We start from the raw sequence: 13798 nt of genomic DNA, 5'->3' as shown, positions 1-13798 counted from the left end.
TGCTCTGCTGTACTCCTGCCTTTGGGGTTGGTGGTTATGGCGCCCCAGGATTTAAGTGGACATTTTATTTCAGACAATTGAAACACTATCGTCAGTTCCCGAAATGTATTGGGTCAGCAAACGGAGATGCCTATGAGGGTGATCATCGCAACAGTTACGATCAGCCGAGTATCTAGCATCACCTCCAACATCTTGACGTGAATACGGTGTCATTCAGAAGATGAACGGATAGTGCTGCATGGATTTTTACCCAATATAGGGCCGTTGCGATCAAGTGTTTGTATTTGCGGACGATCGACCAACGGCGTGTCAGCACTGGGGTTACTGAGCCAGCGATTTGCAACATTACCGCGATCGACTCATTTCGGTGCGAATTTGAAATGAAAGCTAAAAAGCACGAACCAGCCTCAGTTCCTGACTTAGACGGAGATGGGGAGTTTTATGCAGCAGAACTGCATTGTGGTTGCACTGAGCACCAAAAGTTGTGGATTGTGCGAATCCATCGTAATGTTTTACTTTGTTTGCCATCAAGAAAACGTCGTCAATTTTAAACAATCTTTAAATATCCGTATTTAGTAGAAATGGTATAACTTGCTTCGTTTTATCTACCTGGGCGACCGCATACCCTTGTTTACATTACACTTGTCTTACTTAACTTTTGCTGTGTTTTATTGTGCACGTCCCCAAATATAGGAATTTCCTGGATTTACACCAAATCTAGCATTGTTACAAGCGACGTTTTGTAAGGTACGTACCCAGCAACATGGCCTGAGCCCTATGTTTTCATTGTTTAACGCTGGTAATGTTCCGATGTATCACCGCTAAGTCTATAGGTCTCGAGGCGCGCTGGCCGACAGACGTCTGAGTGACCTTTGCCTGCCTGATTTTGCGATGGAATCTGGCGATGCCTATGCCCTGAGGCGATTGGTAGCCCGTTGGGGGTAGCCGGCCGCTGCCGACATCGAGCTTTGCTGGGTGCGGCCATTGAGGCCGGCTCGCCACCAGGTCGCGCACATCGTCCACTGGCGTTGTTTCAGTCCAAGTCGAAGCACCGGCACCGCAGCAGCAGCAGCGGCAGCTCCAGCGACGACGACGCTCACTTCGAGGAGGACTGCATCCAGGCGCACAACGAGTACCGCAAGAAACACAACGTGCCGCCACTGGAGCGCAGCAGGAAGGTAGGACTGAGGTCATGTGAGGTCAGGTGACCTGACCTGACCCAAAGCGGGGTGGTGTCAGCCCGCCTCGACCAGAGCCATGCGTCTGTAGGTCATGACTCACGCTGCTCGGAGCTCGCCGAAAGGCGTTGGTTTCGTGGAAATGGATATCACAACCCGTTGGACATCTTTCTGTACACGCGTGATAAGTGAACGTACACAACGCCTCAGTACCGTGATGGGTAGGGTTCACTTGCCTTTTCTTCCGTTGCCATTTCCAATTCAAAGTTGACTGTGTCGTAGGTGGAGTGCTTCGTTAAGGCGTGCCAACTGTTTGAGTTCGGCTGCAGGCCGAGCATGCTCCGTCCCGCGTCCTCCGTTCTTGCATGTATTTGATGAATTTATCCGCGAATGTATGGACGCCTTTAGGTGATAAAGGAATGGGCGGGACTCATGCGTGCAAACGAGCTGAAAGCGTAGTGAACGGCGACCGTAACACCAAAGCACTGTGGGTTAGATAAGATGCCGTAATGTTCATTTTTGCGATTGCTGAAAAATGACGTCGATCGATAAGATTTCAGTATTTTGTTGTGTTTTGTTGTGTCGTTCAGGCGTAAAACGTACTGGAGTTTCTTACAAGTAGTAACAGCTTTTGTGTCTGTACTGTTCCTCAATACCAAGAATTGCTTGTCATAGCTGTCTCCCTCAGCGATGCAGAAGTAAAGCGTAAAAGCGTACTTCACTGGCCTATCCTCATCGTTACGCCTTATACCGCAGACGGCTACAACCATCAAAACATAATGGCTCGTGCAAAGTGTGCTGCGAATTGATGTGGATGTAAACCCCGTCAAGGGTTCCTTAGGGCGCTAGGCTTCATTGACTGGGTGAAGAGGTCTGATATGGTGACTGTCGCATGTTACTTGTGTGTCATAATGCTATCGAAACCATGGCGCGCTAAATTAAACCGCACATAACTTTGGATGGACTTACTGATTTGCTCGAAGTCGCTGTGCACGGTGTTTGGTGTGAGCCCTTCGGAAATTACCCATAAACTGTCACTTTTTACCGCATGACTGTTCTCGTTGCGCCAAACAAGAGAGTACGATGTCACTGTTAACTGCTGACACATGCCTTCTCTTTGTGTTCCAGCTGACGAAGTCTGCCAGAGAATGGGCAAAACAGCTAGCGAAAGATGATAAAATGTCGCACCGCAAGGACAGCTCGGACGGCGAAAACATCTACTGCAAGGTATAGAAAGCAGAAAAAGAGAAAAACACTCCGGTGAAGTATGCTCACAGCTAACAATAGTTCTTCTGTACGGCTATCCTTTGATTTCCACTGTAGTTCAATCATATTTGAAGTACATAGAGAACAATGTATGAAAGCTGGACGTAGGGCACCCTCAGCCCATGCAATGTCTGTCGTCTACATGAGTGCTGTAAACGCTGTCGATATTCACAAACATGCAGCGTGATCGGAGCCCGCTCATATTCCCTTCGATAACCTGTCTGGGCATGGTCGTGTTTCCTCTAACCCCCTAACAGCGCATCTGCGCCACGCCCCTAGCCGCCGTGGCCGCGCCGCTAACGCCCCTCTCTGACGCCTAGTGGTCCAGTAACCCAAAACACAAGGTGAAGGGACACGAGGCGGTCGAGTCGTGGTACGCCGAGATCAAGGACCACAACTTCACGTGCGAGCCTACCCCCGGGGTCCTCCACAGCGGTGAGGACCGTCCGATGCCCACCTGAACCCCGCTTGCGCATGGTGCCGTCCGACTCGCTTGCAAGTGGCGGCGGGGTAACCAATTAGCTGTCTTCTGTCCTCGCGGTTTGTCTCTCCCCCCCCCCCCCCTCCCGCAGCGGTTGGTGGGGATTTGGTCCCAAGGCTTGCAACGGGTGCAGCGGTATTGTGTTCTCGCTGTAATCCCTCAGGACACGTTAACCTGGCCCGACCAGCCGCTTCTCTGTGCCGGGTCGGCATGTGCCACCCGGGAGCGCGTATTTATGGCAATATAGGGATGGCTTGCCGACCGCGTCGCTTCGCAGGCCTTGAATAATGGCTGAGGGGCTGAGCCCCCCCCCCCCCCCTCCTGACTGAAGGTGAGGGCTAATCTCCTGACACGCGACTACAATAGTGGGGTAGTTCCGGCCGCCGCCATCGGCAGCGACCCCTGATGTGGTGTTTGCTTTGCATTCATGCCTGGCCACGTAACCATTTCCTGCCAAGCGGGATAGTGTTTCTTTGCACGTGCAACTGCAACACAAGCCGGGCTGGAACAAGGTTGGCCCGCCTCGTACCCCGCCCGCGCCTTGGATACAATATCGGAGGTGATGACGCTGAGCGCCGGAACAGTACGCGGCGTAGTGTGTAACAAAGCAGTATATTATTGTTGAAAATGTATGATAGAAGTGAGTTTCAAACAGCGTCCTTTATTGTTTCTGAAATCAAGCGAGGCGTGGCTTACCGCAACGAGCTGAATTATATATTACAAACATGGCGTCGTTTGAGAGGCTTATTGTGTCACCAAGTGAAAGTTTTCATGTGGTTTGCTCATTTTCGCTTTCAGTCCTCATACAGCCGGTGCATACCACCACACTGTATATTGTTCATGCTGCTCCTCTGTTTGCGTCCGATGCAATCTGTGTAAACACATCCTTGTTTTATGCCAAAACTTCCGAGATAAGTCCTACAGATGGTTTGCAAAGCAGTCATACCTATGCCAATACCTTTGGTTTGTATTAACAACTGGCAAATGGAACGCCAACGGCCCATGCAAATTTTGACGTTGCTTGGCCGGTTGCCAAAGACCTGCTTCCTAGGGCAATCAAAAGATGTAGACTTTTATCTATAAAGGTACAACTTCCCTTATGCTCGTCGTGCCAAATGCAACCTTATAGCTACCTTCCCTTTGCCCTGCGTTGTGCTTTGATTTCCCCATGCTTTGGGGATGGACGAAGCTGGTAAACCTATTGCTAGAACATTTCAATGGAGTTTTCAAGCTTTGTAACCGGATTAACAGTACAGTGCGCTTGATGCTATGTCTGTCAACATTCAACAGCCTTTGATGTCCTTTGCATTTATATGCGTGCACCATGGTGCCCAATATATCTGGGCGTAATACGTGCCAGTAACATCCTTGTGCCTGTGCAGATGCGGCAGTGACATCAGCGGCACGCGCAACACGCGCCTGTCTGCACCTGCCGCGTCCGTGTCTGCGCCTGCCGCGTTGTCTGCGTCTGATTGTCCGCACCCGGCGCGTCTCAGCTTCCCCCTGCCGTGCCCGCCAATGACGCGCGCTGTCGGCGCGGCCAGGCCACTTCTCGCAGGTGGTGTGGCTGAGTTCGCGCCAGATCGGCGTCGGCAAGGCGCGCTCCAAGTCCGGCCGCGTCTACGTGGTGGCCAACTACTCGCCGGCCGGCAATTTCCTTGGCGATTACTGCGACAACGTGCCGCCACTGGGGTGAGAGCCGGGCGGGACCGGACCGGGCTGGGTCAGGCGCACCATTCGCGGTCGGCATGGGGATGTTTCTATGTGAGCCTGTTAGTAATTTCGGTTTTGATTTGCCTTAGGACATGTTTTTGGCTTTTCAATGATGTGTGATAGTGGTGATTTCTGTGAATCCAGTTAGACGATCTCATTCCCTTATATCTGTCTCGGTCTGCATTTCGCACAACACGCCATTTGCGGTGGACAGGCAGTTGGGAAAACGACGATTGAGAGATGCCCCACTTCGTGAGCTGCATCACGTTCTAACTCTCGATTTTTTTTCTTAGCGGCTTCCCCGCTGGCTTCAAGCCGAAGCGGGAGACGGCACGGGTAGAAAAGAAGACCAAGAAGAAGAACCGCAGCGCCAGCAGCGGCAGCAGCAGCGACAGCAGCTCGGACGAAGAGGAGTTTGCCGAGCAGTGTCTGAAGGCGCACAACGTTTACCGGAGGAAGCACGGCGTGCCGGCGCTGAAGCTCAACAAAAAGGTGCCGCGCCGGGCGGCTTTGTTGTGGAGGCTGGTTTGATGACGTCATTGCGGGCACCCAACGGTGCCGTTCCGAGGCGCGCCGTACGGGACCAATGGCTGCGGCTCAAGTGGGACATTCGCATGCCGTGTGGCGCATGGAGGGGACACAACTTCAGCATTCCATTACGCACCAGGTTCCACGTTAGGTTGCTGACCCGACTGTTTGAGAACAACAAGAGTATTCGTGATACTATTTTGCATCACGTTTAACTAGTGCCGGCCCGCTAAAACCTATAAACGGTCGCAACCTGGCACGCTGGCTGTTATCAAAGGCCCAACGAAATATAAACGGACTGCTGATATTGACACTTGGCGTCTTGAAATAATTCTGAGTTCGCAAATCTGTATGACGTTTTAGAAGGCTGTTGATGTGCAGCTGTTAAACGCCTTCGTGTTTCAGCTCTGCGAGTACAGCCAAGAATGGGCGAGAACTATGGCCAGCAAGGACACGATGGAGCACCGGCGGGACAAGAAGTACGGCGAGAACATCTTCTGCGTGTGGAGTGATGACCCCAAGTTTAAGGTGGGCGGTCAGGAGGCCGTCGACAGCTGGTACAACGAGATCAAGGACCACAAGTTCGGCAGGGAACCCGAACCGGGCGTCATCAAGTCTGGTGAGCCGCCAGTGGCCGCCCACCTCAGCCGTTCAACTGAGAGGGCTCTTTCGGGTAGTTGGCCTTCCATTCCGCATTGTCTTTCTGGTGCTTTGTTGGAGTGTTGCGGCTCCCTGCATAGCCTAAGGGGGTCTGAAGCAACAAAATGTAGGTTAAGCGGCTATTTTGCGGCGTTGAAAGCTATTGCTGTTTACTTTAATCGGTGTCAACATATCTATGGGCGATGGGGTGGCTGTGGTGATTGCGCAAAAATGTCAGTCGTCCCGCCTCCACCTGCTTGACGGATTGGAGCTGACCATTTTGGCAACCCGCGTGGCTTCATCGTGGCTGCTCCGACACTGCTACCCGCAGCTGTCGTCTTGCATTGGCGGACTTTGCTGGTACGTCGCGGTCGGCCAAAGCGGCCGACTGTAGATGTCGCTATCGGCCGACCACCAGTTCCGGTGTTGAGCAAACCACGGAGCCGAAGCGATCGGGCGCCCGTCCCAACTGACCGCGCGTTAGTCCAGCGCGGCTGCACCGCCGGCCGCGCGGAACAAGCGCGGACACGGGACGGAGCGTGTTCATCCGCACCGGACCCCGCGATGCTCCGCCCGTCGGCGACGCTCTGGTCCCGTGCCGCTGGCTCGTCCCCGGGCGGTGCTGGGTCAGCAGCCGCCGCGTGCGCCCCGCACTGACCAGGCGCGAACTGCCGGCGGTGGGCCGGCGACATGGCGCCACTGCATCGCTGATACGTAGTCTATCGCAGTCAGGAAGCTGGCAGCCTGCGAGTGGTCGGAAGCGGCGCCCGCGGTGGTTCCTCCTAGGTCGATGCGTGGTCCGTTGCCGGAGAGGTGTCCCACGGATTCCGGGACGCGTGAAGTTCCCAGGGCGCCGGCACAAAGATTCAGCGCAAGGCTGGCCATAGCCGCACACTCTGCGGTGACGTTTTTCCGTGTGCTCCGAGTGACCGTTTGTGACCTGCTTTCAGGTCACTTCTCCCAGGTCATCTGGAAGGACAGCAAGGAGCTCGGAATTGGCAAGGCGCGGTCCAAGAGCGGCAAGATCATGGTGGTGGCTAACTACGGTAATACCCAGGGCAGTCCAGACCCAATCAAATCCAATCGGAGGCCTGCCCGCTGCGTACGGTGTTGATGTAATTTCGTTATGCGGGGTGAATACCTCTGGCCGATGTTGCAGCCCACGGCTGTGCGTCTCCTGGGGCGTCCTGAGTGGCTTGGACGGTTTTCTCTGGCTGCACTGGTGCTCTGCATGGTCCCATACTTTTCAAAGAAGTCCACCCAACTCTGAATTCTGCTCTCGGAGGGGACCTTCTCATATTCGAACTGATGCATGAAAGTGCCCTGGATTTTCTTAAACGAGCCTGTCTTGTAACAATGTTTGACGCAGTACATTCTTTGTTGGAGCTCCCATTGAGATCTGGTTGTGTTCACGAGCGCTGCTTTTGCCATGCCTGAAAATTAAGGAAGATTAGTGAAGCAAAGGAGAAAATATCACGAAAAGTGTGCGCGGGTTCGATTTTTTTTCGTGAACCCGCATTCACGGGGATTTCCAAAACAGTAAACACCTCAGTCTGTCGAAAAATTCTTCCGGCCACCTTATACCGCAAAAATGGTGCATGGCATATGTTATCGAATAAATATCATAGAAATAAAATCGAATCCGAGGTAAAATATGACAAGAAATATGTCACTGTATGCAATAGAGCGCGTGCGTCAGAGTTTGCTCGTGTTTCAGACCCGGCCGGAAACTTCATTGGGGAATTCGCCAAAAATGTTCCCGAATGTTAGGACAGCGGTGGATCCAGGAGAGATGGTGGCCAGCGCCGTTCCAGCGGGTGGAATGAATGGGGAAGAGACCGACCGCTCCCTGCGGACGGAACTGCAACAGCTGTAATTGGACAGACGCACCTAGTGTTGTCACGTGATGATGGCATGGCGAAACATCGCCGGATCAGGTGGAGATTAGGGCATTCTGAGGCGTTCCAGCCAGCGTGCGTTGAGATGCATGCGATATGAAAACGTCAAGTTGTCATCGTATTGTTTGGAGAGTTTTGCAGCGAGCGTTCGGAATTGGTTCATGTATCAAGTGCTTGGGGCTAGGGATGTTGTCCAGAAACTTCGCTTCCGTAAGACTGAATTCCAGTGTTGCCTGTGCGTGTCTATCAAGCCGTTCTTGTCAGCGTTGGCTGTTCGGAGAACATATTTATCTAGGTAGAATGTACGAACATGTGACCAATAAAATATTCCAGCTTTGTTTATATGCCGTGCGCAGGGACTTCAGTGATGTTTACACAGCTGCGTATATACGAGCTAGCAGAAAATTGTGCTTGGGTGTAATCGAAGAAAACGACGGCTTTTTAACTGGTGAAGCATATGTACAATCAGGAGGTTCTGACTGCTCCAACACTGAGGCCAGACATGTCAAATATCGAAAGTCTGGTGCGCTCAGGAAGGACCGTGTCGTCCTCATGCTTACTTGATGATGTCTGGTTTTGGTTTTAAATAAACAATATTGTTTGGCGGAGCGTCTTTCTGTGTTAATGTTATCGCAAAGTGCTGCGCGTTGCTGGCTGATAGTTACTAATTTCTTAGGCTTGGGCTTTGTGTTGCTAATTGCTGATTAAAGGGAATGTTCCACATTTGTATGGCGTTTTGAATTGAAATAGACATCTTGACGACCTTTTGATGCAGTTCACGGTTATGTTCCTTTTAAGACCCAAAACAGTCTGGTTCCTGAGTTACACATCCACAAAAGTGCGAAAAGGTTTATTTAGAGCCTACTTCAAATTGCCTCGTCATTAATGATGTCATACGTCATACGTCAACGTCATGCGATCGCGCTCATACTACAGGCTGTTTTCTGGTTATGGTCAAAACAGCACGGCCGCTGGTACATTCGCAAAAGCGATGAGGCGGCACGTATGATACAATGCGCGGAAGATGATTGGCTGCTAGGAAGATTTCGCTGCTGAATGCGTGTCGCGAACGTAAGCGTGAGCACTTTTGGGTTGTGCGGCACTCGTGAACGAGCCATTTTTCCTTATTCCTAGACCACAGGTCAATGGTATAAAAAAGAAAGCCACTGTCTGAAAAACACGGCACCCAAAAAACGGGTACTCTCCTAAGTTATAAAAAAGGAAGACGCGACGGCAGATCTGTCTCCCTTGCCGCCGCTGGCGTCTTTTTCTTCTTGAAGAAACCTCTTGAGCCGCATTATTATGAACCCCGTTGGGACTTCGTTTTGAAGGGAGGTCACGGTGAAATGCAGTGTTATGACTGAAAATATATGCGGAAATTGCGGGAAAACCTGCAGCTTGATAGTTCCGCGAGCTGTGCAAAAGTGAGATCACTACTTATTTGACAAGAGTGTGAATTGATGGCTTCAAATGTGTATGGTCAGTGGTGGTGTGTGCCAGCGGCTTGTATTATTAATCTTGATGCGATGGGGAGTGTGCGTTCGAGGTTTGTACTTCTGAGAGAACATTGTTTTGGTATTCTTTGAATCTACTGACTTCCAATAAAATGTGATATATTGACACCTGCCTCTACTTTTATGTTTGTGTTTGAACATGGCAGAGGAACGCTGGCAAACTTAGAGGAGTACTAGCACTTACGTTGCAGGGGTGTACAAAGGCAAGGTGGTACTGCCATTATATCAGCGGTTCACTGTGGCGGGAGGGGCTGGTGCGCACAGCTCATTAATGCACATGCTCAATGTAGGCCAAGGCTAGTATAGGCTCACATTATGTAGTTTTGCAAAATTTTATTTCCTTAAAGAATTCCGAAGATATAGAGCTGTGTTATTACTGATGCACGTGGTAATGTTTTGGTGAATTTTGTATGCAGGCGAGCATTGCTTGTAAGTCATCAATGTCATAGCCACTGCAAATTGCGTGAGATGCTGGATGCTGAGAAAGCTAGAAAAGTACTTCTGTTGACATCTTGAATAGCATTTCTAATATTTTTATCATGAGCCTTGTGTGCACTGGCAGCCTTATCACTTCCTTGCATTGTTCCCATCCAACCGTAACTACATGCACTTGCCATGTTTCCAGCCTTGGGCGAGGTCAGCATGTTTGCAGTGTCATTTAACCACATCTAATTTTTTGTTATTATTTTAGTAAAGCAGCCTAAAGGCTACAGCATGTTGCATGGCTGTGGAAGTGGAAGATATTTTTTATATCTTCTATTTCTCATTTCTCACCTACGCTTGGTGTATTCCCAAAACAGGCTGAGCAAGTGATGTCACTTATTGGTTGTCTGCCTTGTTGAAAGTGATTTGTATATTGTATCATGTGTTTTTGGTCAGTTATATGTCAGATGGGGAGTCAGTACAAGAGAGGACACTTGACCCATCTTTTCCTGATGGAATATATTATGGAAACAGCATGGATTGCAGTACAAAAACCATGTAATTGTTCATTATGTCATGCCACAGTACAGCACTGAGGTAGTGCCACAGCTGGTGACCCGAACCATTACACAATGAACCACATTGGTTGACTACTCTGTCAAGCCTATGAGACAGCAGCTTATAATTTGTAAATGGCTGGTAACAACTGATTCAACGATAACTAAGGACTATCAACAGCAAGAATGTGATTGCACCACAATCGTTTTATAGGGTTAACTATGAATTGCATAATAAATCCTAAGCAAACAAAAAACACATTCGTGGTAGCCCAACCTTACCATCTTTACCATAGCAATAGCAATGCTTCGGCAATAAAGTCATAGCAACGTTACAAATTGATTAATCTTCGCATGACACTAGAGCATTTTCAGGTACAAACAATAAATAAAGTGACTTCTGTGCACATCGCATGGCACCAATGTCAGGACTACAGCACTGCAAGGCAACGATGGGTTGATAAAAAAGTATTGACAAAATCATCAACAGCACAGCGGGAACAGCAGCAGCACAGCATATCGTGCTTTGAGATTAATGATCTGCCATAAAAGCTGGCGATCGCTACGTTGCGTATGTCAAACAGTCCACCAAGGCCTTTCTTGCGGCCAACACCAACACAAAAAATCCACAAACAAACCACCCACTAATCCGCCACTCGAAACAGAACCCCGCGACGAGAATGGCCTAGTTGGCGTCAGCTTCGTGTGTTTCGGGGTATTATTTAGGTTTGGCTGCCAGATGCTGCCAGATATTGCTGTCGTCACAGAACCATTCCATGACGCCATCAAACAATGACGTAATGGGGCGCATTTTACAAACTTTGTGAATTTTGTTACTTAGCATCATTCTTTGAACCATGAAGCTTACCAATAGTTACAAGTAAGCTTTTCCCATCATATCTGATGCCTACCTCAATATTCAAGTGTGGAACATCCCGTTAAAAATGGACGTTCCGGAAAATAAGCTTCAGCGCGTAGGGCATTGGGTACATTTCCCCGCAACCAGGGGAGCATCCAGGACATTCTTAAGTGAGAGGTTCGGACCTCTGTGAGAACGCGCCCCGCCGATTTTTAAATTTGTGTCGGGGCCCACTTCTATATAGATGAGACAGCAGTAACAGACTTATTTGGTGGACAAAAAGCAGGACAATGGAGATATAGATGCGTTGATATTTTGGCAACATGCCTTGGTCGAAACGAATAGTAGAAGTGAGTTCAAAATGGCCTGCCAATAATCCTACTAAATTTTTCAAGTTCTTTTAACTGCGAGGAACAGCTTTTACAGGACACCAACATTCAGGGATTAGATGCAGTGTCTTCATTCCAACATTTGACCAACATTCAGGGATTAGATGCAGTGTATATCTAACTAAGAAATGAATACGCGAAAAATAATGTACATGCAAACGAATTCAAGGTAAACAGACATCACGCATAATGCCTCATTCAAACATGCAAACGAGTTGAGGTAAACAGCATCATATCGCGCATCATATCATCAATTGTGCATGCAAACGATTCAATTAAAACAGGCTTCGCGCATCAGCGTCAGAAACCAATTAACATGTAAAATATTTTAAAGCGAGCACACACATCGAGGCACATATCGCGTTCGCATAATCGGCCATGATGAGCCCCGTACGAGCCCTGTAATTTGTGAGCCGTCGGCGGCGTTGCTTTGCTCACGAGATCGCACTGCGTGCGCAGGCGGCGCCGAACAAGTTCGAGGCGAATCTGCGCTTGGGCCACTTACTTTCAGGAAGAGGCGGTGGTCAGGGTGGCCAACAACATCAACACAGAACGGGTGGATCACGAGAGAGAAGCTGAACGACGGCTTCAAATCAAAGCCCTTTCGATCAGAAATGATCAGTTCAGGGCAATGGCATGAATAAAAATGGTCAACGGCAGGGCAGACTTGCATGCACTTGGGAGGCCAACCGCCGAAATTTAACCCGCGCATGTGCGCCGAGTACCCGGTCGGGGTCCTCCTTCCCACGGGGCTCTCGGCCAACTCGTGGCCGACGCATGCAGCCTGCCCCGGACAAGCGGTGTGTCGCGAGGATGCAGGATGAAGAAAGATAGAGGATAAGAGGGACAGATGTCATGGCAGTATTCAGCTAATACTTGTAGATTGGTGGTTCAATCTTTTTTCCTCTAACACACTTGAATGCGCTTTTGCAACGCCACGAGGCTTACCTTCACATTTACCTCCACGTTACCTTCACGTCTTGGTACAGAAAACTTCACTTCCTGATCTCGCGCTTCCGCCTCAAAAAGGGCGACATGACGGCGGACCGGCAATGGCGAGCCAGAGGAGAGGAGCACCGTGCCACTCCTGGTGAGACCACAAGGCAATGGCGAGCCAGAGGAGAGGAGCACCGTGCCACTCCTGGTAAGACCTACAGGGCGGCTGGCTGCTGCCGCTGGATGGCGCTCCGACGCATGTCGCGGCGCCGCAGGGCATCGGCAAGTCAGTAAGGATACCACCCCGCAGCCCGACCGGGTCATGCCAGGGTAAAGGTGGCGCTGCTGTCAAGAGGACCAACGGTGAAGGTGGCACGATCATGCGGCGTAGCGATGTCTCGTGAGAGTTATCACACTCCGCCAGCGTTCCTTCGACAAGGCGCAATGAACGATCAGATGTCGAGCAGGAAATATTTTGAGGTCACGTTTAGCAACTCCACTACTCACTTTGAAGTAAAAGAAGTCGTGTTTTTTTTTTAATGAGCGCACGGCGGTGTATTTTACTACTCAGCTACAGCGCGCTTTCGACTGAAGTGTGTCCATTTTACAACAGCATGTTGATGTTTATGTCTGTCGTTAGGATGCAGTATGGGTATTCGTGACCCGGGAAGGCTGCTATTCCGGGCTTGGCGTTTTTTTTTTTGCTTCTTTTTTTACCGAGCGTCAGAGGCATTGAAGACTTTCACATAGCACATTTTTTTATAACGATGGTATAAAGCATGTCATAGGTGTGTCGGTGTATGGCAGCAAGCTATGAATGAAAGAAAACACAAGATCAGGCAAATAGCTGCTGAAAGGTCGCGCAGAAAAAACGGGAATGAGCCAGTGCATACTGGAAATCACCTTGGAACGTAGGGGTCGTAAGGCGCAAAGTTCGCATCAGTATTCACATGTCGTCTATCAAAAACGATCTGGTTGGTGCAACTGGATCTGAGTCTGGTTTTGATCTGATCTGATGTGATCTGGTCATCACGTGCAACAAAAGCGTGCCTCATGCCACTGAGCGGCAGCAGTTCACCGGCTGTTAAAGTCATTAGCCACTCCGCTGGCTGAATCCAAAGCCTGTTATTTCAAAATAACTAATTACCAGTGGCATCCAACTCAGACCAATTCAGCACTTCGCTGACTCTTGTTTTACGTCGGCCGGTTGAGGCGGCATTTGGCAACTTCGTGTGAAAATGTCTGTCGTAAGCTTACATGCAGGGCAAGTCTTATAGTCAGGCGCCAGGGCCAGATGAAGACGATCAAAACTAAAACCACAAAGGTAGTGGATGGTCGTCACCAACCACATCGATAAAAGTACTACAATATATCTAGGTGATGTAGCACTATGTTGTCTTCCTTTTCGGTGTGTGTG

General features: G+C 49.9%; 1 protein-coding gene across 4 annotated transcripts in view; it reads left to right on the top strand.

Annotated features, from left to right (window-relative positions):
• The window catches only part of LOC119100753 (DNA topoisomerase 1), a 32958-nt gene extending 24649 nt beyond the window's left edge, over positions 1–8309 (top strand). For all 4 annotated transcript variants that reach the window (XM_037223870.1, XM_037223871.1, XM_037223872.1 and 1 more), the window contains 8 exons: positions 1038–1178; positions 2307–2405; positions 2765–2879; positions 4470–4617; positions 4932–5130; positions 5572–5785; positions 6756–6851; positions 7523–8309. In XM_037223870.1, coding sequence (XP_037079765.1) covers positions 1038–1178; positions 2307–2405; positions 2765–2879; positions 4470–4617; positions 4932–5130; positions 5572–5785; positions 6756–6851; positions 7523–7575 — 1065 coding nt within the window. In that variant the 3' untranslated portion in view covers positions 7576–8309. The remainder of the gene's footprint in view (positions 1–1037; positions 1179–2306; positions 2406–2764; positions 2880–4469; positions 4618–4931; positions 5131–5571; positions 5786–6755; positions 6852–7522) is intronic.
• Positions 8310–13798: the final 5489 nt, after the last annotated feature.

Source organism: Pollicipes pollicipes, unplaced genomic scaffold (assembly GCF_011947565.3).
Source record: "Pollicipes pollicipes isolate AB1234 unplaced genomic scaffold, Ppol_2.1 Scaffold_4881;HRSCAF=5763_pilon_pilon_pilon, whole genome shotgun sequence".
NCBI lineage: Eukaryota > Metazoa > Arthropoda > Thecostraca > Pollicipedomorpha > Pollicipedidae > Pollicipes > Pollicipes pollicipes.
Note: the sequence above shows the minus strand (reverse complement) of the source record. Positions and strands in the feature narration are given on the sequence as shown.